At 45.5% G+C, this 25,906-nt stretch overlaps 10 protein-coding genes across 10 annotated transcripts; 4 read left to right on the top strand and 6 right to left on the bottom strand.

The window, feature by feature from the left end:
• Positions 1 to 959: 959 nt before the first annotated feature.
• PAAG_00615 (hypothetical protein) lies at positions 960 to 1,360 on the bottom strand (the record flags this gene model as incomplete). The annotated part of the gene is made up of 2 exons (XM_015844078.1): positions 960 to 1,210; positions 1,315 to 1,360. The coding sequence occupies 2 exons, from the start codon at positions 1,358 to 1,360 to the stop codon at positions 960 to 962; spliced, it is 297 nt and encodes a 98-aa protein (XP_015700413.1).
• A 17-nt stretch (positions 1,361 to 1,377) lies between these two features.
• PAAG_11139 (hypothetical protein) lies at positions 1,378 to 1,659 on the bottom strand (the record flags this gene model as incomplete). The annotated part of the gene is made up of 1 exon (XM_015846839.1): positions 1,378 to 1,659. The coding sequence occupies one exon, from the start codon at positions 1,657 to 1,659 to the stop codon at positions 1,378 to 1,380; it is 282 nt and encodes a 93-aa protein (XP_015703643.1).
• Positions 1,660 to 7,156: 5,497 nt separating this feature from the next.
• On the bottom strand, positions 7,157 to 7,380 carry PAAG_11138 (hypothetical protein; the record flags this gene model as incomplete). The annotated part of the gene is made up of 2 exons (XM_015846838.1): positions 7,157 to 7,167; positions 7,242 to 7,380. The coding sequence occupies 2 exons, from the start codon at positions 7,378 to 7,380 to the stop codon at positions 7,157 to 7,159; spliced, it is 150 nt and encodes a 49-aa protein (XP_015703642.1).
• A 141-nt stretch (positions 7,381 to 7,521) lies between these two features.
• On the bottom strand, positions 7,522 to 7,886 carry PAAG_11137 (hypothetical protein; the record flags this gene model as incomplete). The annotated part of the gene is made up of 2 exons (XM_015846837.1): positions 7,522 to 7,757; positions 7,847 to 7,886. The coding sequence occupies 2 exons, from the start codon at positions 7,884 to 7,886 to the stop codon at positions 7,522 to 7,524; spliced, it is 276 nt and encodes a 91-aa protein (XP_015703641.1).
• Positions 7,887 to 8,990: 1,104 nt separating this feature from the next.
• PAAG_11136 (hypothetical protein) lies at positions 8,991 to 11,978 on the top strand (the record flags this gene model as incomplete). The annotated part of the gene is made up of 7 exons (XM_015846836.1): positions 8,991 to 9,186; positions 9,243 to 10,262; positions 10,320 to 10,391; positions 10,448 to 11,038; positions 11,106 to 11,371; positions 11,433 to 11,623; positions 11,705 to 11,978. The coding sequence occupies 7 exons, from the start codon at positions 8,991 to 8,993 to the stop codon at positions 11,976 to 11,978; spliced, it is 2,610 nt and encodes an 869-aa protein (XP_015703640.1).
• A 677-nt stretch (positions 11,979 to 12,655) lies between these two features.
• On the top strand, positions 12,656 to 14,789 carry PAAG_00610 (GATA transcription factor; the record flags this gene model as incomplete). Its single annotated transcript, XM_015844077.1, has 5 exons — positions 12,656 to 12,668; positions 12,792 to 13,276; positions 13,346 to 13,595; positions 13,702 to 14,003; positions 14,106 to 14,789. 5 exons carry the CDS (start codon positions 12,656 to 12,658, stop codon positions 14,787 to 14,789), a joined length of 1,734 nt encoding a protein of 577 aa, XP_015700412.1.
• A 2,140-nt stretch (positions 14,790 to 16,929) lies between these two features.
• Positions 16,930 to 18,870, bottom strand: PAAG_00609 (hypothetical protein; the record flags this gene model as incomplete). Its single annotated transcript, XM_002798024.2, has 3 exons — positions 16,930 to 17,173; positions 17,244 to 17,327; positions 17,387 to 18,870. The coding sequence occupies 3 exons, from the start codon at positions 18,868 to 18,870 to the stop codon at positions 16,930 to 16,932; spliced, it is 1,812 nt and encodes a 603-aa protein (XP_002798070.2).
• Positions 18,871 to 19,565: 695 nt separating this feature from the next.
• PAAG_00608 (hypothetical protein) lies at positions 19,566 to 20,203 on the top strand (the record flags this gene model as incomplete). The annotated part of the gene is made up of 2 exons (XM_015844076.1): positions 19,566 to 19,769; positions 19,835 to 20,203. 2 exons carry the CDS (start codon positions 19,566 to 19,568, stop codon positions 20,201 to 20,203), a joined length of 573 nt encoding a protein of 190 aa, XP_015700411.1.
• A 976-nt stretch (positions 20,204 to 21,179) lies between these two features.
• PAAG_00607 (hypothetical protein) lies at positions 21,180 to 23,228 on the bottom strand (the record flags this gene model as incomplete). Its single annotated transcript, XM_015844075.1, has 8 exons — positions 21,180 to 21,667; positions 21,743 to 21,860; positions 21,917 to 21,932; positions 21,990 to 22,593; positions 22,664 to 22,768; positions 22,824 to 22,956; positions 23,013 to 23,084; positions 23,148 to 23,228. The coding sequence occupies 8 exons, from the start codon at positions 23,226 to 23,228 to the stop codon at positions 21,180 to 21,182; spliced, it is 1,617 nt and encodes a 538-aa protein (XP_015700410.1).
• Positions 23,229 to 24,236: 1,008 nt separating this feature from the next.
• On the top strand, positions 24,237 to 25,850 carry PAAG_00606 (membrane protein TMS1; the record flags this gene model as incomplete). Its single annotated transcript, XM_002798021.2, has 4 exons — positions 24,237 to 24,287; positions 24,346 to 24,425; positions 24,478 to 25,066; positions 25,128 to 25,850. The coding sequence occupies 4 exons, from the start codon at positions 24,237 to 24,239 to the stop codon at positions 25,848 to 25,850; spliced, it is 1,443 nt and encodes a 480-aa protein (XP_002798067.1).
• Between the last annotated feature and the right edge of the window lie 56 nt (positions 25,851 to 25,906).

Raw genomic sequence — 25,906 nt, 5'->3', positions numbered from 1 at the left:
TAATTCGATAAGTTCCAAAGAGACCAAAGCTTCATTGATGGCGGCTGATGGCCAAAGGACATACTATACGATAGCCCAGAAAAGGGTTCGTTCAACAAATCAGTCCATTGTTGCCATAGCTAATTGTAAAGAGAAGGAGAAGAGAGGTGAAGGATGTTGTTGGCGATGGGCGTTGGCTTGTCAAGTATTTTAGTAGCTGAAATGTGGAGTAAAGATAATTCAACAATGGATGGCTAATTTTAAACAAACAGAGCTTGGAATGTTGGCTGAATGCAGAACATGTGATCTGAGTTGCTTATGTCATCGTACTCAGGGTAAAGAAGTCATGTGACGTTGCTCTTTAGGGGCATATAGGCAGTTGAAGGCAGCAAGATTCACCACTATCAAGAGAGAACTGACGGCAAATATGTACGGAAATATATCAATTGATGATAGGATGTCAGGGAGAAACTATTCTTCTAGAATTCGTACTCCGCACCGTGGTTTGCGGCTTATGACATACTACTCCTAAATACGCTTTAGAGGCCAGTTCTGGGAGACACAATCAGGACTTTGAAACATGAGATATATGGCATGGTGTATGCCTTTTTGCTCCTCTATGGACCAGATAAGAGCAATGACGCGCAATGATCCCTCGCGGAATTCCAACGCCAGCGCTGATTGGTTGCATGGTGAAAGATTAGACACGGTGTTCGAGGAGCAACTTTCAATGACAGACATCAGCAGAGGATTTCGAATGCTTCGAATTTTTCTTTACTTGGTGACGAGGAAAATGCACAGAACCGCGCTAACTGATCCTCAGTGCCAGTTTGCTACTTATGAGCTATGTGCGATACAGGATGGTCGGTCCAAATCCAGGTTCCACGATCATTGCGGCTGAAAGGACAATGATTATTCCTTTCTTTCTCTTGTAAATGTTTAGCACACTTTTGAAAATTGGAACTGTCCTATAAAGAAACTTAAGACGGCACATCGATAGCGTACCTCTTGTAATCGAAATGTTCCAAATATGGTATGCTCTCAGCCCAGCCGTCATCGAGTTGGCCTAGCTGCCTGTCGTCTGCGACCTTAATCATCACTGTCCTTCCAGTGAGCATATCCTTTTGCTTTGTTTTACACTCAACGGCTACATCCAAATGTGGGACCCAAAAATCCCTCATCCAATCCCGATCACACTTATCTTCGAGGATCAAACACTCATTGGGAAGAACTGGCTTTTGTTAGAATATTCCTTAGAATTCAACGATTGCAAGGCGACTAAATATATATCAGGCGCCAGCTTCCCTTGATCCTGTTGCACTCGCGGATCATCACCCAGAACCGTCATGTCGGGTTCGAAGAAGCTGAGCAATCGTTTCATTTTTGGCCTTGAGGTTTTCAATTCGTATCTATGGCTCTTTGTGCTGGATGCCAAAGCCAGCTTAATCTGTTCCCAATGGACGCGCTCCGTGCACGGCTGAGGTTCAAGAGAAGCTTTTCCACCCCGGGAAGTGGCTTGCAATCAGAAAATGCAGTCGCATGTTTTTCAGCCGATTCACGAGCGAATGGCTCGTGGGATATTGGCAATTTCGCCCCGGTTGTGGAACACGTCACCGTTCGTCGTGTCTGAGATGCCCATGAGTTGGGCTCAAATAAACGGGGTGTTTGCTGGTCTTCCATACTTTTCAAGAAGCTGGTTCGTGGATAGAGTTATTATGTCTTCGGAGTTGGTGAGAAACCCGTCCATGTTGAAAATGAGAAGCGAATTGCAGAGAAGTTGGTTGCAGTCCCTCTTAGCTTCGAACTTTCATGGCTGTTTCTGTTTGAGTGCTCCGATCTCTATCTCAAGTGGAGTCATGGGTAGAGTAGAAGGGGTTGTTTATTCGATCTGCGCCAGTTGCATCCATCCATCCCTCAAACTCCGTTTAACTAGCTATCCTTGATCCGGTCTAGTGGATAATTGGATTGAAGCCTTAAATGCGTCTCGACGTCATTTGTCCCCTGTTTTCGTTCTTTCTTTCCCTCCTATACTGGTCCCTCGACGGGTCGGCAATTCTGGTTTCTGTTCGTTCATAAGCTGGGAAAAAGGCAAGACTGTGTATTCAAACCTATAAGTTTCATATTTTCATCCGCTGTTCCTCTCGTCTATTATCATCGGTTCATTTGCGTTAAGATTTGCAGTCTCGGAGAGTTTTCATGATCAAAATTGTTGTCTCTCCTGTCTCGACGATTGCAGAGCTCAGCGTTGCTATCATTCCTGTGGCCTAGTAATCGTGAGATGTTCCAGCATGAGGGGAAGGCGGCTCTGCACATGAAGAGCTGCTAGCGGAATGGTGATGGAGTCTTCGAGGCCTCCTACCTTCAAGCTTGGTTTGAATAAGGAGATGCGGGGTAGCTCAGGTCACAGATTATATTATGCCCATGATAATCAATTAACTATAACTCTGGAAGCCTTGGAAAACAGTGATATGTTGAAATTTTTTTTTTCATTTCCTCACGTTGTTGATTTGAGAGTATATTGTCAACTTTTGATGAAGACCCTTGTCTTGTGTCCTGACAAGCTGTACGTTTTGCTATCATGGTAATAATACATTTGTGATCAGGAAGCCCTCACCATATATTTAGTGAAAATTGGTTATGATTTGATGGCAGGGACTGCAATACTTGAGAAACTGCAGACAATCTGCATTAAAATTGGTGTTTTCCTGCTGCTCCACCACAAGAACATGATGTAACTGGAGTGACCCTGATTTCAATTGAGTAATGAAAGAATGGGAGAGGCAAACGTTTAAGAAATATTGAATGAAGATACCAGTTGAACACGTCAAATTTAGGTAGTGATCGTTAAAATAAATTGTGGTCGATATTTAAACGCCGGGCCGATTTGTAACTCCTCCGTAAGACCTGGTTATCCCTAAGCTCCTTTCCAAGGTTCTGATATGAAACCCCTTTTAGGCTACCTCTTCACCAAACTTGCCTAATAGCGTCACTGTGGTGGAGTCTGACATGGTGTCTGCTATTCGACCCAAGATCAAAACATTCAACAACCCCTGCTATCACAGAAATAGGTAGTTAGTTAACTAGTTAACTAATTTGACATGCATTCAGTGTTTGAAACGGACGGCGTGTTTAAAATGAATAGACAAATTGCCACAAGATGACTTTAAATTCACCATTCATATAACGGAATCGATACTCCAATTCATGTTACGCCATCATGGAGACAACGAACCCCGGGAACGGAAATAGTCAACACAGGGTCGGTAATTTCACTTAAAGTCATGTGATCTTGTGGCAATTTGGCGATTCAGAGCCAACCAGTCCTCAAGTTATTGTTGGTCTCAGCAACGGAATTTTGTTCAAAACGCTATCATGTTCTCATGATATGAACAACTCTGCTGGGGACAATGGTCAAATCAACTTCACAAATGATGAGCTCTAGACTGGCTGATTGAAGCCTAAGTTACCTCAAACGACAGATTCCACAGTCTGAGCCTCAACTCAGACACTTTTCGGATTTATGATATCCACGATGACAGTGGAATAAGGACACCAGCAAGAACAGTATGGAGCAGGACAGAGAACAAAAGGAACAGGTAAATTTCATAATGGTCTGAAAATTTTCATGTTTGTGAACTTGAGATTTATCTTTCAGAAAAAGCAGCTGTGCAATCTCAGGATTGACAATCACTTCTATTCAATTGAAATGCTGAGTTCTTCAAGGCGATCTCGGCATCAAACCTTGAATCAACCCCCCCCAACCCCCCCCTGCTAACAGCCGTAGAGCAGCCGCATTCGTACCATCTGTCCGGAATCCATTGCCTAACTGAAACGTTGATTTTTACAGTTACGCGCGAAATTACGCCCGAGCAACCACCTCGTTATCCAGAAGATATTCGAGGACCTCCTGCTCCCGGGAAAGTATGATATCGACATATGGACGCTACATAATCTTATTTTCTTAATCGGGTGAAGCCAAAACAAAATGGTACCCTCTCTGCATCCGCGTCCGAACAATCTGCAGAGCTCAGAACATACAACATCGGACAACTTCAGTCAACAAGAGTCTGCTGCGGTGAATTCTTGGTACATGAGCACTTCACTGTATGCTCGTGCTTCTCTGTGGTCGAACAATCAATATCCGCCTATATCACGAAAACAGATAGAGGCTGGACTGGCAGAGAGAGACAGTGCTATATATCACGAGAACAATATTTGTTGAGATACGCATTTCAGTCATTGGCTGCAGGGCCATGGGAAGACCCTTGGGAATTTCTCCGGCTACACGGTAACCCTTTCTCCAAAATCTCTGCAAGATAACATTTTGAACCACAACAAAATATCTAGATTCAAATATGAATTCTGTAGCAGAAGTTCCGCAAAACACTCCTATCTTCCCTTGCATATGATTCATTGATTGCTGTTGTCAATCTAACCTGTTGCACGGCCCCTCGCGCGGCTCAAGATCCTCTCTCCAGTTGCATGTCATTGTTTGACCATGGGGCGTTCTCCGAAGTTCAGTTTCTGAGTTTTATGAGGGATCAGAATCCAAGCTCAGGTAAATACGAAAACTAGAAGTTTTAGCTGATATATTGAGAACTGTGCAATACGTCTCCAACAATTTCAGCCGATACGTGCGGCGTCTGAGAGGTAGTGTTCGTGGACTCTGCAATCTGGGCCGAGCGGTGGTCAAGGATTGAATGGAACCAAGGCAGAAAACCGAGCGCCGATGGTTGCTGTGTGACCAGATTTCGGCATGAGCATCCACCGGCGGACCTTAGAGGCAGATCCAGTGAGAAGCATTAGATGGAAGAGTTCCAATGTTAATTTTACCGCAAATGGTCTCTTGGAAGACTACGAATAACTCCACGGTCGTTGCATCGGACTTGTTCGAAATTAGCACTTGGGGAAAATAGCTCTACGCAATGAACAAAGCTGTTAAGCTGCCTAAGCGACTCAAGAACCCGACACTGCTTGCGACGCTGTTCATTTCTCTTCCCTTTAGCTCCACTCTATGAACATTGATCTCCTCGGGCAGAACGCGGTGTGAACGTAGTGAGGTTTTGGTGGTTTTTTGTCTTGTGTGTTCCAATCACTCTATTTGCCTGCCACTATTATTCTTTGTACTTCTGGGTTATCAGAAGGTGGTGGGTGAGCTTCTGGAGAACATGTCGTGCTGCCAGACCGAACATGACGGCTGGGAGGAGCAACAAGGGTCCGAGTCATAAAGTGTGACCTTATTGTTTCCATGTTTGTGATGGTGTTGTTAATACGAACAAAATTAATGCTATGGTGATGATCAACTCTGGGGAACTGCCTAGAATGTATCCGACACTGGCAGGGCGCAGGACCAGAGTGACTGCGGCCTTAAATGTGCTCTCCTTGTTGGTTTGATAGAACCAGGAGCTAGGCTACAGGGCAGGTTGGCAACCTTAGAATGAACGTCGAGATTTCCGTTAAACGCAATAAGCAGGTTTGTTGTCATCAGGGAAGCGGTGCAAGCCGTTCCAGTCCAAGTCGGCACACCTCCTGTGGCAACTTGAAGACGAACCAACAGTTTCGCAAAACAGGCACTGCAAACTAGGCGGACATTTCAAACAACATGTATCCCACGTACATCATACACATAGCTCAAAATCTCACAGTCAAATGGGCTTGTAAGCCCACAGACATAGCTAGGGATTGAAGTTATTTAGATATTAAAGCTAGAGAGGTTTTAATAGAATCACTCGTTCTAAAATATAATCGATATAATGTGTCTAAGGGATGCATGCACTGCTTGTACGAGTATGTGGGAGGGCAGCATGATGAAGTGTGGTTGACACGATGACTATTTGAACCCTCAACTGTCTCCTTTGGGTCCCTTGCATGAGAACAACATGTCTAAGCAACAGTCGCAGACACGCAGTTGGATAGGGCATCCTGGCATCTGGATAATTTACATACCAAAATAAATAATGTCGAAACCATCTTAAAAAGGGCTTCCCCACCCAACAATCTCTTAACTAGCAGCGAAGAGCATGCTCTGTGCGTCCGCCTTTCCATCTTCAATGACAGTTACACCATACCTTGACTGAGTAGACGTGAAAAGAGGGGATAAGGTGGACGGGAAGGGCGGGGAAGTGGGCATGAAGGATCCGGAGGGCAGTTTTCTACATATTTATATCATGCTCAGACTGTTCTTGAGCGGCCTTTTTCTTTTTGACTTCCATATCAGAGAAGCGATTGGATGGGAAATTCGAGAAAAACCTCATCAATTTCACTTCACCACCCACCGCATTCCACGAGAGGGTAAAGTAAGTACTCACAGCAAAAGATGCTGCAGCATATATATGTACTCCCTCCTACTCCGCTCGACATCTACAATTCTTTGTAAGTCATGGAGCATGGGATGTCATTCAGTTCCAGACCGGGGGTCTGTTAAAAGTTGCCGCATAACAGCAGGTCACCAGGAAAGTATGAGAAGCCGAGCCGGATATTTGATTGATGGAAGGCAGAAGACAACTTGATGTAGCTAGGGTGCATTGCATTATGATTCTTCCGGACATTTTCTTCGATGAACTTCCTTCAGGTCTTGGAACTGGTTAAGTTAACTAACTAGTCACCATACATCAAGCTTTACCTTCACCAATCTCTATAAACACAATGTATGCAGTAAGACGGCAATTTCCGACAGGGATGTCTTTTCTACAAGAACATATACTCCGTAACTAGGTGCCTTTTTGCGGTCGCCCTCATTTATTATTCGATCATTCATCTCCTCAACGTGGAGGATCTCCCCAAGCCAGCGCGCTAGGGCTCATTGCCCAGATTCGGTTAAGACAAATCCCCAGCTTGCCGGAGCCAAGCAGAGACGATCCTACTTCGCATAACAAAATTACCTGCACATCCCCTCATGTCTCCGGTTGCCAGGGTGTTGGGGATCCCACACTTTTGATAATGAACTGCTGAAAAGAGTTTTCAACGTGCCTTTAGCTTGCTAGTATTCCGCCAAAATTGTACGGAAAATTTCGTGCCTAATTGGAGGTTTGGAAGTGCCAAATTCCATTTGAAAGTTGCTCCAAACTGTGGATTCCCCCATTTTCGTCTCCCCTTTAGCTAATTTACTTAATGCCGGCAGTCCCACACCCCATGTCCGGCCGGGTCGTACTCTCAAACTCAGGAAATTATCAAGGACTCAAAGTCGCTCTGTTCATGTACGCCGGTAGTTAGTTAGCCGACCAGTGGTTGCCGAAATATAACAAGGTAAATATACAGCGTACCTCCATTTGAACTCAGGCCTGACTTTTTGCACGCACTGTTAGCATCTTGACTTGCCACCACCTGGCCTGGGGGATCTGTTTCTTTGACTATCCGCGGCTCGTAACGGGTTGCCAATTTTACCATTGCTGTTGAATCCATGGTGAATAGGCAAAGGGGGATTCAGCCAAGATGAGGGTGGAAATTCCACTCGAATTCACAGCTCAGTCTTACTGGGACCAGGGTGGCCCGTGTCTGCGCGGTCCCCAAGTTCATGCCATGCATGCATTCAGACATCCTGGGTCATGTCTCCAGCTCCTCTTCGTACAGAAACTTTGACCCACTGAAGTAGAGGCCGAAATAGCTTGAAACAGAGCCTTGACCAGGGAACCCAGTTCGACGGGCCTCAAGAGCCCCATTTGTGTCCTTGTTGCCCGAGGCGTGCAACTGACAACTGACAAACATCGGAATCTGCTGGTGTGGAGTAGTAGCGGTGACAGGAGGTATGCTCAACGAATGAAGGGAGAGGAAATTTGGTGCTTAAAATAAGTTGATGGGTTTTCTTTACTCTTTTCTTCCTCTCTTCACCAGGAACCGGCAGTCTTCGCCTAAACCCCTGGTTTCATACGCCAGAATTGGTGATGAAGGCGTTCAAGCAGATTTGCCATCGCTTACCGGGATTCCATATATATGTCAATCCTGCCGTGCTTGGCAGGAGCTGTACTCCGAGACTCTCTCGGGCTGGACTTGCTTCATCCCAGGTGACGCCGCATGATTCGCCGGAGTCGAGATTCTTGAGCTTGCATGTGTCACTTCACACCGTTGCTGTGAAGCTGGAGAATACGGGACCAGGGCCCTTTGGCAGGGGGCTCGCACCACAACGTTTGGTATGTGCACTGAAGAGAGCAGCCAGATGCCAAGAATCCGATTATCAATCTTCACACTGAAAATTTGTCTGTATCTCAACCATTTCAAGTTATATTATATTTATCATTATTCATCTTTTTCTAGAATATATGCGGTCAGGGACTATGATAGCCTCACTGACTTCTCCTTGCATGCATGTTCACCTATCCTGGGATATCCTTGATGGGAAATCATCGAGTCATTCCATCTGCACCTTGTCTCAAACCCCTTTGAGTGAAATGGACCTGTGCGCTTGGTGCTGGTATCCTCTTCGTGAACACCATCCCTTCTGCTGGGTTCTAGAGCGACTTTCCCCTCCCCCGCGAAGCAATGGCGCTAGAGTCCTTCAGACTCATGACAAGTACAGCGGAGCTGATGCAACTTCGTACTCTTGCATCTTTGTCCACTTTCAAGCGCAATGCAGGACCCTATAGTCACCTCTTGGAATGACACTGGATACCGAGGCTGATGCAACTTCGTATTTTCCTTCACATCTTTGTCAAGTGTCGAATGCAATTTCAGAGAGAAAGGTCACCGGATGTTCTCAAGATGGAGCTCACCATTCTCACACGGCCTGATACGAACTCAGGTAGTTACCTCCTGGGAGGTCAAGCCGGACGACCCGGATGCCACAGCAGCATCTCTCCTGGGGGTTGTAGAACGCCCCTGCAAGAGTATAGGGATGAAGCTGCAAGGCGTTCTTCTACCCAGATATCGAGAGATATAAAAGAGAACTTGACTGCCATCTTAAATGGACACCGTTCCTCACGGCGCTACTGACGCCCATTGTCCTTCCTTTGAAAATATCATCGCGTCTTATCGACCCCGCCCCGCCCCCCCCCCCCCGAGCTTCGAGTTCCGTTACCATGGCTCAGCTCGCGCGCATCATTGCCGCTTTGTGGTTATTGCTACAGCTAGCTGCGGCTATACCCGATTCCAACGAATTGATCCGTGTTCCGCGTGAGGTCTGGGAACCAGAACATTTAGCTAAAAGAGACGATGACCCAAAGAGTTTGGTTAACCTGTCCGAGAGCGAAAAGTTTGTCTGGGCTTCAACTGATAGTAAACTATTCGGCTCCTTTTTCAAATCCAAATCGTGGACTAATTGCTTTACGAAGAACCCAACTCGAAAGCCATAGTTATCAGCATGGTGGCCTGGTCCAAACAGAATGAACGTATTCTTGATATGGATAAGTTCTCTTTTGCTCTCCAGTCAGCCAACTGCAAACCGGAACAAGCGTCGCTGAAATTCAAAAATCCGCTGGTCTATGCTGCTGCCAAAATTGTTTGGAACTGGGTCAATTTCAATGACCTGCGATCTTTCGTATTAGTCCCCGACTGGAGGGGTTGCGGCAAAGACAAATCGTATGATCCCTTGGTGGTCAGCAGGGTTACATTTGACGACAAAACCCTGTCGGTCAAACTCGTTGCAGTCAAGAGCACCTGGAAAAAGGTTATGAATACCTGGGTCTTGGATTTTGGTGAAGTTATTCTTGGAGGAAAAGGCAAACGTGATATCATACCCGATCTCGATAAGAAATTCCGCCTTAATGTCGATGCCACATTGCCCACGAAGATCTTCGAATGGAAGAGGAACAAGGGAGTTCTCAATGCCACGCTTACTGCCAACTGCAATGACTGCGGAGTACAAGGAACTCTGATTTTTGCTGGCCACGTTGAAGCAAGTCTCGGCTTGGGTGGAGTTGATATCGACAAGTTTGAGATATCTGTGAGACCCGAGAGACTTCAAGCTGGTGTCAATCTTGGTCTCGACTTTGTTGGCCATGTTGATTGGAGAGGACTGACAGGCAAAGCCCCAGAGGCGGAGATCACCCTGCTAGAGATTCCGGTGTCAGGATGGAATATACCTGGCATCTTTGAATTTGGCCCACGGATTCAGTTAAATGCTGGTTACGGTATTGATTATATTGGTGGCCAGGCCTCGGCCTCTGCAGGTATTGTCGCCAGGATCCCAGATTCCTCTATTGCAAAGGTGGATCTTCTAGCCGAAGATAAGGTTCAGATTTCTGGGTGGACTCCAACCATTGAAACCCAACCGTTGGAAATCCAGGCACAGATCGATGCCCAGGCACGATTATACACGGAAATTACCTTGTCTGTGAGCTTGACGGTTCTTGGTATGTTTCCTTCTCCTGTGTTCTCGCCGGAAATTCGCTGATGACATTATCCTGCAGATGACAATGGCTTCGGTGTTGACCTTGCCTTCAAGGTGCCCCAGGTAACTGTAACCCTGGGAGCCGGTCTAGGTATGTTTCCCTTTATGTGAGTTTTGCGGGGTCATATCTAACGAATATAATGCCAGATACCAACGGTTTCTGCAAGGCGGGTGGAAGCATTTTTGGAGTCTCAATCGAAGCCAAGGTCGGTGTTGACCTTGGACTTGAAGGATGGAAAGAGCTTGATGGTGACAAGGAAAAACTTTTCGATGTCACCCTCTTCAAAAAGGACGACCTTTATACTTTCCCACGCATCTGCTTATCCGTTGACAAGCTGTCTCCTGGGTACTGCTATGCGGAAGAGGCAGATGAGGACTACGACAAAACTGAAGATGATGAAGAAGGTGAACTGAAGAGGAGGGGCAGGGCGATTGCCATCAGAAATACCAGGTTTGATTTGGCCTCGCGACAAGCGCCCGGCGATCGTAAATATTATGCCCTTTGTGACTCCTCAAAGGCCAATACTATTCCAGTCCTGCAATACCATGGCCCCACGGAACTGAAGGACAATGTCAAGATTCCAATCATAGTACCTGAAGTCCCTTGCCCCGACAATTCGGAAGACTGCGAGCCAGACACTAGCATCGCAATCTTGCAGGGTGACGATACTGCGGACGAACGTGCTATTGTGCAAACTGACAACGCAGACGGGGACTACACCAAGAGAAAATGGGCCAGTTAGTTAACCATTCCCTAACGTTTTTTAACCATCTTGTTGGATATAGGGAACTAACAACGATAAAGCGGAGCATATCTACGAAGCCAACTGGATCCGAGGATATCTCGATTTCCTCCAGAAGAAGTTCAACAATGGCAACGCTGGTGGTAAGTGCGATGCGGCCATGATTAACTCGTTCTTCAAAGTCAAACCAGTCAATGTGCCACATCCTCCCCAAGCCAGCACTCCTGAGACATATATCATGGCGTTGATGCAGCAAATGGGCACCATCTACACAGAGGAAGAGAGAATGGCCGTTCTTCCAATGAAACAGAATAACCTCAAGTTTGCCGTGAGTTTGGCTTCTTCTGTGTGCAGTATCTTTCAGTACATCCATGCTAACTATTTACCAGATGTTTGCCGACCGCAAGAAGCCAAAGAATCTGATTACTTGGTTCAAGAAGGGTGCCCATCAAGGCGATACCATTACCCACCACCGACGGAGCTGTGGCCTTGCCCGCATTGTCGCAACTTGCAAATATATGAACGAGCCCGTTATCCGCAATGGCCTCGTTGCAACAATCAAGGGTGTTGAAGCCGTCTTGTGCGTATATTTTTCCTCTAGTGACTAGCTAAGCTATCTCCAGACTCGCCATACCTGGACTGTTTTAACTATTTCTTTTAGGGAGGCAATGGACAATCACGACGATGCCAAGCGCGCAAATTTCTCATTCAAGGCCGCTCACAAGGAGTTCATTGTGGACCTCTACAAGGAGGCCATCAAATATACGCGCGAGAAATTGAAGGAATACGCACTATTTATGGAGCAGGATAGCGGCGCAATGGACAAGCTGCCCGACGACATTGAGGATCAGGTCGAGGAGATTGCAGCTGCTGACGTAGATAATGATAACGCCTGGAAGAAGTATTGCCCGGCTGACTTTAAGCATGATTGGTGAGCGGGTTAACTAAGTTAGATGGCATGTTAGGCGTGGAAGGTTGAAATATTGTCCTGTTGGACTGTCCTGGTCGCTGAAATCCTTTTCTTGATCTGTCTACTTCTTTAGTTCCCGCCTGCTTTCTGGCGGAAGAGATATAATATATTATTATATAGTTCTGTTATAACCTTGCCCTGTCTAAGTTTTTAATATATCGGACAAAATTACGTCAAGTTCAGAATTCTAGTTTTTTTATTCTATATTTTATCACTTGGATAGATGGGCAAAATAGGATTATGAGTTTTTATATTCGCTAGGCACTCCGTATTTTGGGCATATTACGATTATTTATCAATCTGAAATAAAACTAGTGGATTGGTTCTCTTGTTTTGATTAAGTTTTTTACGCTGGTTTACTCATTCGTATAACAAACCTGCCGTGGGCCATAGCGCGGGGTGGAAATAAAGGGCTGCTGCGGTGGTGTCAGGATCTGGCGTTCATAGGGCAAAATAATAATAATAAAAATAAAAATAAAAATAAAAATAAAACAACCAAAAAGAAATAATAATAATAATAATAATAATAATTTAATTTAATTTATGGAATACGAAAAATAATAAAGAAAATATAAATGTACCAAAATCCTCTTTTCCTCTCCTTATCATCATCAACAATGATTGATTAATTGCTCATCTTCCATGCTCTCGCAGCGTTTGTTTAAACATTTAGATTCCAACTTCCGTCTCCATTGAGTTTTTCATCCCCCGTCACTCGTTTCCCTCTCTTAAGAGGCCTTAATTGCCTCTTCACCAGTTCTAATCACGGCTTCCGCAGTGGCTCCCGTCACGTTTGGGGCATCGCCCATAATCGACCCGGCACTGCATCAAACCTCACCACTACAAACTCGAGGCCTGCCGAATTTTACGACTGCATTGCAGACAGAAACCTCTTCCTCACCCTCCTCCCTGCCGCCGCCTGTCTGTGATTTATCCCGGCCTTCGTCGACATCAACGCAGTCGTCGAACACATATTTGCCTTCTCAGCATCCAATCAGCAGTGGAGACAACAAGGCACTTAATTTCTCACCCTCTCTTCCTCGCCTCTCTGCACTGGCATCAGTCGCATCGGTCCCGACATCGCATTTACGGTATGTTTTGCCTTTGATACGTGTGAGGATGCGCATGATACAGTGGCAGCGGATGCTTGGTGTCCTCTTCATGCCATTGGGTGCTGGTAAAGGATCGGGTAGCCGCCATTCAACGACCCAAGTCCTCCCTCCACACCAATTAAAGACGCTGCTTCTTCCAAACTATATGACAGTTACAGATACATGAGAATCAGATATACATGCAGGGGCTAACGTGTTGGTGTGGGCTCTTCCGTTACAGCCGCTGCAGCAACCAGAATGCAAGCCAGACCATGAGTTACGTGAACTCTTCGCCAGGAGTCACCACTGGGGGCCAAGGGAACACTCCAGTAAGTGCAGTCTCTGGCTCTTTTTCCATTCGGCCCCTCCAATTGCCCCTCCAATTGCCCCTCCAATTGCCCCATTCCAGTTGTACCTCCACATACTCCACATATATCTTGCGGGTCGTTATCATCTCCCAGGGTCTCCCGCCCGTTTAGGCTTAGTCTATCGTGGGCCTTGGCATCGACCCATTTTTTTTTTTTTTCCCTCGATCTTATCGCTTGAATCAAATCTCGCCGAATCTTATCAACAGCCATCTCCCTTTGCCAATGCCAGCCGCCTCTCTGTCCTCGCCCCTATTCCTCCTCCTACATAGTACTGTCCCTAATGCGTGTGCCACTTCCGCTATGGTGACCACTATGACTGACCAGAAACGTGCGCCAATCCAGCCAGTGTGCCAAAATTGCGGCACCTCCACTACGCCTCTCTGGAGGAGAGATGAAGCGGGATCGGTGCTGTGCAATGCCTGTGGGCTCTTCCTCAAACTCCATGGCCGTCCTCGCCCGATAAGCTTGAAAACAGATGTTATCAAAAGTCGGAATCGCGTCAAAGCCTCCGGGCAGGGGCCAAAGCGGAAAGTAAGTTGAACCAGCTTCATCCCTGTCCAGGCCGTTTTGTTGCGGCGAAATTATTTCCTTGCCCGTAGGCTGGAAGGCGTTGCTTAGTTTGTATTCTGGTAGCCAAATGTGGATGTCAATGGCCTAGCTGCGTCAAGATCCGAAGCCGGTACTCCTCCTTTAGGATCTCATGGTCATCATCGTGAATCGCGAAGGGGTTCCCCGGGTCCTTCAGACCGGTCCAATTCCCCATTATCCCGCACCAATACACCAAACTTCCAACACCATCTGAACATCGAACCTCAACACATGTTCGGCAGCGTCACCCTCTCACACCACACCTTCAACCCGTCCGCGACTGCCCTCCCATCCCTTCAAATGCACAATCCGTCCCCCAGCTCAACCTCCTCCGCAAACGATCGCCACCTAGAGGCCCCGCAGACCTACGAAGGTCTTCTAGCTGCAAACACCTCTCTAAAAACCCGTATCAGCGAACTAGAGCTGATCAACGAACTGTTCCGTGGCCGAGTTGCGGAATTAGAGCAAAGTGACGCCGCCGCAAGGAGATCAGAGATGATCGTTCGAGATTCCGAGTCGCGCCTCAACCAATCACTGGAAGAGGCTCAGCGGCGCGAAGAGAGCCTGAAACGCAGAATAGGCGAACTCGAACGCGCGTTGATTAACAGCGATTTACTACAGAGTGGTACATCTGCTGGTATTGAGCCGCATGCGAAAAAAATCCGCCTGTCTGATGTTATCGGTTATAGCTCTGATTCAGCCACCAAGACACCCCCTCAATCCCTCTAGTAATAGGGCAGAGTCGGGTCGAATCCTTGTTTCGTTTCCGTTGATCTTGAATCAATCTGCTATTTTTGTCGCGACACGATACCATATAACACATACGTAGCCTCCTTTTTGCCCCCCATATCCCGCCCTACCTTTCGGTTCCGAATTCTTGAGCTTGATACCCTTACGATTCTATTCGTAAAAAAAATTACCATTTTTGACTATTTTATTATTGTTCTTACATCATTATATTCTTTATTTATTTATTTATTTATATGTGATCTATTCCGTTGCTGCTCTCTGGTATTTATAACCTTTCTTCGAGTCATTTTCCCTCTCCGACTGATATTCCCCGCTCTCATCTCCGCCCTCTCCTCCCCCGCCACAAACCAAACTATTCCATAAACAAGACATATTTCTTATCCTCTCACATCTGAACCTCTTTATATTCTTAAATATGAATGAGTTCCCTACTCCTTGTATAATATACCTCTTCACCCCCCTCTTCTGTTCAATTTTCTGAATCATCTGAACACGTCGAAAAAAAAAAAAAAAAAAAAAAAGACAGAAATCGCGAAGGACAAAGACAGGAAAAATATATCTTCCTCACTGTGGATTTCTTTTTGCCCTATCAACATAACTTGCTTGCCTGTCTTAAAGATTCGAAGCTCATTTCTCACAATGTGGAATACATCTTCAGACATTGAGATATCTATTACTGGGTTGATCCTTGGACTCTGCAGAGGGCCATTTTCTGACCCCTGGAAAGTGAGGCCCTCTCCAGCTTCTAGAATGCTGAAAGAGGATAATTTCCCGTGTATTAGTTGTTTCTCCTTACACACATATCTGATCGTTATCGCCTGTGCTTTTATTATTATCATTATTACTATTAATATTTTAATAATGGGGGAAAATCACTTGAAAGGTTTTTAGCATCTCCCTTTTATATTTGGCTGAGATGATGGGGTTCCTTGAATGAACATGTGCTTCACCTATGATGAAAACATTTTCTTCCACTGTATCTTTCTCAATGATGTAGTGGTATTTTTATATTCCTTTTTAATCTTTTACTTCTTGTTGCATCTTTCACCTTCATCTTCTTTCCTCTCTTCTGAAAGCATTTAACTCCAATTTTATTTATGTGATCCCCTATTTCAGTAATCGATGTTGTTGAACATTTGACTGTGCAGTTATGATGAAACTTGAACATATATAGAGCCTCAAAAGACACAATCCCTAAGACTGTGAGACACTCAATGATATCCAACATCTGACAATTATCGTGCTGACCCAAAAGCTCTAGAAATGAGTGAAAACTTCTGTTCTCTACATTCATGTTGGCAGCGCATATTAGAAAGCGTGATTCTTCAAAGGTGGCCGGCCCACGTTTGCGTTGTGGAACTTTGCAGAGACCTAACTCGCTCTTGAATATGGTGGCCGGCTGTAAGTATTCGGACTGGTTCGAACAGATCCCAGTTCCTGAGATAGAAGCCGGCATAACTAAGGGGTAAGTACAGTATACTTGACGTGCTCATGGAGGGAGAAGAAGGTTTTAACGGTTATTGATGATGAAAAGGAAGTTACAGTCGTATGTAATTTTTGAATGACCAAAGCACATAAATATATCCACAATCCGGACTAGAGTTAAGGCGGATTTTGCATCGGCCCACGTTCACCTTTCTCTTTCACCGGAGAGATTTGGTATGCAAATCACAGCATGGTGAATATACAGCATCATATTGTTTAATTTAGCATCTAGTCTAGGGTATATTTACTTCATCGTCACTCTGATGTCGGTAGAATGCCAGTGGCAACACCGTTAGGAGGACAAGAATTTTCCCTACAAATCACGCGTACATGATAATCAATCAAACACGAGTTAATCAACTCGGCCACACCACCGGCACTCCAACTGCCATAATAATATCTCACTCTTTCCACTACAAGAGGTATGTTGAAGTGAAGAAGGAGAATTTTTTTTTTTAGAAAACTTTGTTCTTTTGAAAACAAGAAGACAAGATGAACGTAGAAACAGGAAAGTATTATGAAAGGAAAAAAAGTGAACAAATCAACAAGTGAATACGTATTTGAAAGGACTTATCATAGGTGGGATGACTGCCTTCTTTTTCAAAATATTGTTCGAATCCGTAATAACCACCTGTTAATTGCGACTGGGCCTATTCATGCTGAGAGGAATAGAATCTGGAGCGTTCCCTTCCTCTAAAATTGGAGGTGGAGCTGACGAATCCGCAACCTTCCACCAGCAGATTAGGGTGAAAGCTATTGAGAAAAGAAGAAAGTGACATGAAGAATCCGATTGATCTCCACCAGAGCCACCGGAGCCAGAGCTCTGGTTCAACAAATAGTTCACAATCCACACCACCGTCAAAAAGCCAATTGTATGACTACACTGCCATGTTAGCAGGTTTGCGCTGATAATACAAAGGACGGAAAGAGAAGGAGGGGTATCCTCACGCAAAACTGCGGGTAATATGAGGAAATCGCTTTGCCAGTAATCCAGCAAAGATAGCCGTGAAGGTGAAGGATAGCCCAAGGGCCCTATAGTGAGCGTTAGGATTGGTGCTGAAAATCATAATAGGGAGGAAATTCATACGTACATCCAATGGCCAACTGGGGAAATAAGAGGGTCACTGCCTGTCATTAAGTTGGCAATATTCAAGGCTACCATAGAGGTACCAAAAGCCCGAGCCTGTCCTCGCCGCTGCCCTAGAAGGAAGCATATAGGAACGGAAAGGATGGCGAACACAATTAAAATAACATCGTCAGAACTCAGACCGTTAGGATTGGGTTTCGTGTTCTTATGCTCAGCCTGGTTGACGGGATATGCGGAACAGCAGGATGAAAATATCAACATGATTAAGAGGGATGACAGCTTTAAGCTAGAGTAAAACTGTTGGACCGCTTGATCAATAATCCAGCTGGTATTGCTGGAGACGATTCCGGTGCCCCTGGAGTCCACCCAGTCATGCTGATGGCCCTTGAACCATCTTCCATCGAATAAAAACGGCAGAAAAAGTGGCAAAAAAGTGAAAAGATGAGCAACGTAATTCCCAAGATCAAAGCTTTCGATGGAGGAGAATAAATGATTAGATCTCAGATCAGACGCATGGATTATTAGTTCAGGAGACAACCTAGCCGCCTCATTTTCATCGAACTTGACACCAAGTTGACCCGGGTAATAGTCAGCTTCGGTCGAGAGGATAGGAATGTGAGTCTGTCGGTGGTTGGGCCCTAGGTGATCGAGGAAAGTAATAAAGGAAGTGTAAAGACTGTTTCGGGGAATGTAGATGTTGGCTAGAGATTTGAAATAGAACAGATGCTGGGGTAAATTGATGAGAGCAAGGATAGCAACGTTATGGAACCTCCTTTGAGCTACTGCAGCTGCAACATTTGGGGAGTCTTCACGGTGACCCATTCCAGGAATCTCAACAGACATTCTATACCTGACCAGATCACCAAGGCACTCAATCCATGGTTCCTCAACAGCCATTCGATACCTAACTGGATCACCAAACCACTTAATCCATTTCTCCTCAACCGCCATGCGATACCTAGCCAAATCACCAAAACATTCAATCCAGGTGTCATCAATAGAGGGTGTTCCATCCATGAGCACGCTGGTAATGGAATATACCAGATTAATAGAATACCACATCTGATCCGGGGAGAGTGGGAGACGGCGACTCAAAAGCTCTAGGAATGAATGAATTCCGCGCCTCCACATTCGCGCTGTCATGGCATATTTGAAAGGAAGATTCTTTAGGACCCGATTTGCCGAAGATTGTTGTGATGCCAGAAAGAAATCATGATGCTCATGAAGAAGAGTCCTGTGGAGGGCAAGAAAAACTTTCCAGTGTTCCGATGAGAGCTTACTGATAGACCTGGTGTGCTGATCGGTTTCGACACAATTTTTCTCAACCATCACCAAGACTGCGTAGATTCGTCGTAATTCGTTTATCAATTGTTTTTCTGAGATAGGTTGAGTTTCAGGTTGGCGGTACATATGAAAAGGGGACGGCTTGGGATGAATTGGGTTAAATGATGGCTTGTGGTTGTGGGTATTTGGGTGGTAAAAAGACATGTAGGAACCCGAGTGCCTCAGCCTGTTGGCTTCCAGCGTGGTTGATCTCACATAAAAAACCCTAGTGGAGACCCTCTCGAGGAGTTCTCGGCAGTGCGATAGAGCGGGTAAATGAATTCGAGAGAATTGGTATAGAAATCGTAAATAAGAATTTTCAATACTTGAGACGAGTGAGAGGACCTATTTCTATTTGAACGGTCATGGACTTTGGGAGAGGGAGGGAAGAGGAAGGACACATGGGATGCGTGGGTGGTAGTCACAGTGAGGTTCGATGATAGAGATAACCAACGTCGAAAGATTATACGGCTGGATATTATATCACCGAGGGGAAATTCAAATGAACGCCCCCTTTGCCTCTTTGCATCTCCATTCCGAAATTGTAGGCAACGTCTTGATTCGTTGAAATAAAGTTCGCAGCCTTGTCGTTCTGGCTGCTCGAGGCTGAATTCATCCAGCCTTGTTTGGCATGAGGATTGATCGAGCAGACTTTTCAATCCAAATGTGGGGAATTGGGATTTTTATACTGGGCCAAAGAGAACACACTTCAAGTCGATAGTTCATAGAGACATCGCAGCCTTTAAACAAGCCAACATCTCGACGTCTATCGATACTGTAATTCTTCAAATGTCCAACGATCGAGTCAAATCGCCGATTCTGCACAAAATTAAATCCTTCGATTTGATACAAGCTGGGAGATGAGCTTCAGAACATGGAAATACTGCAAGTGCAATCGGGCTGTGGGAAGCGCCAAAAACTTCATTGCACAAACCCTTGGTCCATCTATGACGACCGTAGTAGGCATCATCACTGCTGTGGTCATATCGAACTATGACCCAGATCATGGAAAAGAAAAAGTGGAGGTGTCACAGGGACTGCTTGAGTTGGTGGTTGGAATAAAAGTGAGCACACCTGTCAAAGATTCCAAAACAACCCATCATCAATCTCCTGTTGAAACACATCACAGGATGTATTCTTGAATATCCAGGTCCTTCGATGCATCGAGCAGCCCTCTCCGACAGTTTTCACCATATCGTGGGTTATATTTGCCTTCACATCCTCAATACTACACCACGCGTACCAAAACGTCCAATACCGAGACCACATCCTGCTGGCAGTATGTGGAGGAGGGATGGCTTGGCTCCTGACGCTCTATAACAAGAACACCTTAGAGATCTTGGGCTTGTATCTGCCCTATCTTATCCAAGCGGCTTTTTTAATCGCGATGATCGTCGACATGTGGCAGGCACTGCTGAGGGATAAAGGAGAAATTCACGAAGCTGTGGAGGATATGGAGAAGAACGGAGTGGAATGCGAGCGAGGTGAGGTGAGGTGAAGATAAGCGTTATTTAACCTCGACAAGTTGAGTTTGCTGGTTGAGCGGGTCAGGCCTGGGAAGGAGCCGAACAAACGTAATTCGGGCCGATCGTTAACTATCAGTCGCCGGACAACTCCGTATGCAGGGCTGGAAACTTGAAAATTTGAACTCTACGACTAAATGGAAACAGAAAGAAAGGTTAGCTTGTCTCCTATGAAAACGTTACATTATTGCGTATATAATTTTATTTCGAATTATTTCGTTCTCACTGCTGCTACCTGGAGAAAATATTGCAACCCTCAGCCAACTCACGTGCAAGATGTTAATACGAACGAATTTCCCGAGGTGTTGATCTATGGAGACTATAGTCGCGTAATGCCTCCTTCTCGTATTGCCTTATCGGAGCTGTTGTCATTTCAGCTGGTAAAATAATGAGAATGAAATGAGGTACCCCGCGAGCGATAAACACGGTATCGACGGCATTGAACATTTAGTTTAACTTTTGCCCTAAATGCAATTCAAAGATATATATGTAAACTATCGATGCCACCAATTGAAATTCCTCAATGGTCGAATTATTCCGCGAATCTAAAAGAATTGAACGCCAAATTATGTCCGCCAGTTTCTCTATCTGCAGAAAGGATAAGTTCAGAAATATAAAAACATAAATAAATTCAAACGTGCGATCTAAACGAGAGCAATGTCTGTTCAGAGGCAGGCGGGAGTAGTGATCTGACCGAGCCTGCGGTGTATAATCAACGGTGATTAAAATAAATAAACGGTAATGTCGGCTGCGATAGAAATGCCAACATGCCCCGTTGCGAGGGCAAATTTAATTCTAGATGACAGAAGTATGTCGGGAGACAAATGAGGAATGGCTTGCCGTATATAAAGGTGCGGTTACCTTTGGTGGATACCGGTAAAGAATGGTATTCGATTCCCAGAAAATTTCACGATTGAGGGCAGAAAATGTTGACCCAAGGAGCCTTAGCATTTAAGCAATTCGTTCATGGAATTCCTTCCCCGTCAAACGACCAATGGTTCGCCTCTCATGCCAAATAGTCCAGAGGGTCATAACGACCCCTGCAAGTCCAGCATAGAATGTAATTATGTAGGAGGTTCTGTAGCATTTCAGTCCTTCCCTGCAATCGCGATCACCATTCGGCAACACGATGGAGTGAGAATCATATATTCTGCCGTACAAAATGTTGAAAACGTTTCCACATACGACAGGCGCAAGGCACATCACTCCCCAGTTCTGTGATATGCCTCCAACACCAAAGGTGTGGGAAACCAGGGATGGGAACAAGCCAAACAGGAAGCCGTAAGCAAGCCCGGTCAAGCCTGAAACGGTGATCAGGTAGTGAGGATTTGATATCGTGAATCCGGCGAGTTGTGCGGCGCAGAAAATAACTGCTGATACGAACAGACACCAGTAACGCGACATGTGTAGTTTTTTAACAAGTAGATCTGATCCGATACCTAGATTTGGAAATTTTACAATTATTCAGTTTTATCCTAGACTGTTAAGAGAACCAGTAGTACGGATGAACATACCGCTCGAGAGGCGTCCAACAAAACTGAGGATTGACAAGGTAGACACATGCATCGTCTGTCGTGATTGGATGAATTCGGGACTTGCACTATCGTCGTAATGGTTCCATAGGGCATTTGCCTGTAGACATCGTTCGGTTAATGATTTTGAAGCTTGAGGAGAAAGTAAATCCTTACATTGTTACCAATATTACTGCATTTGCATTAGCCTATATTGTCGTACCTTTAAGAATAAAAGATTTATACTAACTTGATTGTCATTAATCCAGTTCCGGTGAAAAGCCCTAGAAGTATGAACTGCTGCCAGAATTCCAGAGTGGAAATCATTGCCCATCCACGGATATCTGTATTATGTGAGCTATGACCGGATTTGACTGATGTGCCTTCATCACAGAACGAATCATGGGAATTTCTTGGGGAAAGGGATCGAGCTATCAAAGAGAATGTTTCATCCGGCTCTAGGTTTGGGTCTGCGGATTCTGATGGCCCCGCAGCAGATCCTGCTGCAGTGCCTTGGGTGGTTGTGGGATTAGAGGCTTCATTTAGCCTACCTAATTCAGAGGAACCCTTGTGATGGCTCTCCCTGGATTTTGTTCTATGGAGTTGGCTCGAACTGATAAGGAGACTTGCCTCCCTGGTGGCGAGAGTGTACGGAGAAGACAGTATAAGCCGGAGAAAGAAGGAGCACACAAACAAGATAGTTGATGTGCCAATCGACAAGAGCAATAGAAATTGGCCTGGATTATCTGGAAAGGCGATTGCTGAAATCGTTGAAAAGAAAAATGCACTCAATCCAAAAGCAGCTAATGGAAAAGCGGTTGCAGTTCCACGGTGATCTGGGAAGTTGGATGTAGCTATATATATGTATGTTTTAGATTAGGTGAACTATAATCAGCTTAAGCTCGCTTAAGATTAAAGCCATACCTGTCTTGATGGCCCCGGAAAATCCAGCAGAACTTCCCAGGCCGGAGAGAAACATGAAGAAACACATTAATGGAACTCCCATTGAGCCTTGGCCGGCAACATATGCTAATAACGAGTCAGTTAATTTCATTTGCAGATGCTCTGGATAAATATGGAGTACCTCGGTGAATGAGAAAATAGCCCGCTCCAAGTGACACCATCCCGATTAAAACACCAGGCCTCGGTCCCTTCGAATCAATGAGAAGGCCCACGGGAATTCCGCTTAGATACATCCCCAAATTTCCCGCAGTTCCCTACAGGAGGTTAGCAAATTTAACCCCGATGGTGCAGCGACACAGGAGAAAAGTACAATCAAATTGCTCTCTGTTGATGATAGTTTCAGCCTCTCGGCAAATTGAGGCGCCCATGCTGAATACACGTACTGTCTCAAAGTTAGCTATTCTGGTGCTATTCACACGGATGAGACAGGCAGGCATAAACATACATTGGTTCCGCACGCCAGGGCAATGAATGTAGCAGCAACTATGGACAGCAACCGCTGGAAACGAAGGGAGGACATGGACATCATGAAAAATAAGCTTGCGCAACTGCGGCGCTAACGAAAGAATATACAGTTATGAACGATCATACGTGGAGCTGCGTCTGGTGTCCCAATACAATAATCCTGGAGATTATAGAACTGATGTAAGGGGGGTAGGAACTTGTGAAACCGAGGTGGGAGTAAATGACAAGCATCGAGAGTGAGAGAGGGAACTTTCAGAAAAGTGTGCTAGGAGGATTTGTCTATCGCAGTGATATTGCTACCAACAAAGAGCAGGATTCTGAAATATATGAACGATTGGTAAAAGTATTTTGAGAGCAAGTCGACGGGTCCTTGGGGTTTTGGCTTACCTGAAAAGCAGCCTATCGCCGGGCGATAACTAGTTAAAAGGAATCCATGGATTGCACCTCCGCTTACGTATTGTAACTCACCACCCAATGAACTTATTCCACCTAAAACTTGATTCTACACTTTCTGAGTTTAATAATTTTTTGTTTTAGATGGTAATTCACATTATTTACAAAGTACTTAATAGATCATTAATAGTTAACTAGTTACATTAATAGTTAATATTGGATGTTGGGTTGTGGTTGATGAAGGAGCTAAGCTAACTGGTTAGCTAGTGTTGGGGATGTCAGGTGACCCATCATCTGCAACTATAAGGTGTGTGTCACGTGGTAGGAGCCAGCTATGTTGGGATGGTTAATTCTCCATTGGTGGGAGGCCTGGTCAGCCAACTAATATACGCGTATATCACGTGAGGTAGGGCTAACCCGGGCAACCAATGCCCAACATTAGAGTTCCTGGATTTAGTACAATTCCATAGGGGTCACCTGACATTAAGTTAACTACCCTAACAGCGCCCCCCCCAACTCTTACATCATCATCCCCATCCATTCCAATCCACTGCCAGCCAGTACTACTGACATTCCTTCGAAGATTCACCACGTCCTCTTCCCTGTGTTTCTGATCCTGACACAAGTCATATACACTGCTTGGTATTGTCTCTTATTATCGGTTTGTGACGTCGAGATGGGCGCGCTTTTGTCGCTGCCTTTAATGGCAGTGCCCAGCGTTGGCACTGTGAGTTCCTACGATTCCTTGGTGCCTATATCAGCCGCTAACCACCTCTACAATTTAGTTATTAACATTCTGCGCGTCGTGTTGTGGGGCAGCGACATGTTCAGCGATATGTGGTGCCTGCGGGAAGTTTCAGAGCAGGTACGCTTCTGAATCTGTTTTGGTCTAAGTTTACCGCTGACTTCCGGAATAGTATGGCCACGAGAATCGCCTACGCTTTCATGCTTTTAATTAATTCGATACTGTCCTGGATAATGTTGACGCGATGGGCTCTAAGCAAATTGGAGCACCTCACTTTCGACTTTTTGCCGATCAGCTGCGAAGGAGAAAAATGTTATGGATGGGTTGCTGTTCATCGAATTAATTTTGCGCTTGGGCTGTTTCATATCGTTATGGCAATCCTCCTGCTTGGAGTCCATTCTTCCAAAGGCAGTAGAGCGTCTCTTCAAAATGGCTTCTGGGGTCCGAAGGTTATCGCATGGCTGGCTTTGATAGTGTTGTCGTTTCTGATCCCCGAGGGATTCTTTTTCGTCTGGGGCAGCTACATTTCTTTCATTGGAGCAATTCTCTTCCTGCTTCTAGGCCTTGTCCTTCTGGTCGATCTAGCCCATACGTGGGCTGAGGTCTGCTTGCAAAAGATTGAGGAGCTAGATTCGCGGATGTGGCGGGTCTTGCTGATTGGTTCAACACTGGGAATGTATATTGCGTCCATCGCAATGACTGTCATCATGTACATCTTTTTCTCCCACTCCGGGTGCACCATGAACCAAGCTGCGATCACCGTGAGTTTTTTACTATATTATTTTCACCAAATCAAGCAGGATATACTAATTCGGATTTTAGATTAACCTCATCGTCTTCCTGATTATTTCCGTGGTCTCGGTTCAACCTGCAGTTCAGGCATCAAATCCTCGAGCCGGATTGGCGCAGGCTGCCATGGTCACAGCATACTGCACGTATTTGATAATGTCCGCCGTGTCAATGGAGCCGGACGATCGTCAGTGCAATCCCTTCATTCGCGCTCGTGGCACCCGATCGGCCACTATCGTGATTGGCGCTATAGTTACTATGTTGACCATCGCCTATACCACCACTCGTGCCGCCACTCAAGGTATCGCTCTGGGGTCGAAAGGAGCCCATAACTACTCCCGCCTCGGCCAAGATGAGATGGAACATGGACTTGTAACCCAACAGCCTGGACTCAGTCGCAGGGAAATGCGTGCTGAGGCTCTCCGCGCTGCTGTTGAGAGTGGTAGCTTACCGGCAAGCGCCCTCGATGAAAGCGATAATGAGTCAGATGACGACCGGGGCAGCAAGGACGACGAGCGTCACTCAACCCAGTATAACTATTCTCTGTTTCATGTTATCTTTTTCCTGGCAACCGCGTGGGTTGCAACCTTGCTCACGCAAAATCTGGACCCCGAAGCGAAGGATAATCTTGCCCCCGTTGGCAGGACATATTGGGCTAGTTGGGTGAAAATAATCAGTGCTATGGTGTGCTATGCGATTTACTTGTGGACTCTGATTGCTCCAGTTTTGTTACCTGATCGTTTTGACATTTCATAAGCAGTGTTAAATCCTCCTTTGGTGACTCAGTACTCATATACCTTTGTTGTTCATCG

Source organism: Paracoccidioides lutzii (genome assembly GCF_000150705.2).
Source record: "Paracoccidioides lutzii Pb01 unplaced genomic scaffold supercont2.1, whole genome shotgun sequence".
In the NCBI taxonomy this organism is placed as follows: domain Eukaryota; kingdom Fungi; phylum Ascomycota; class Eurotiomycetes; order Onygenales; family Ajellomycetaceae; genus Paracoccidioides; species Paracoccidioides lutzii.
The sequence above is the reverse complement of the archived record's forward strand: the minus strand, read 5'-3'. Positions and strand labels throughout refer to the sequence as shown.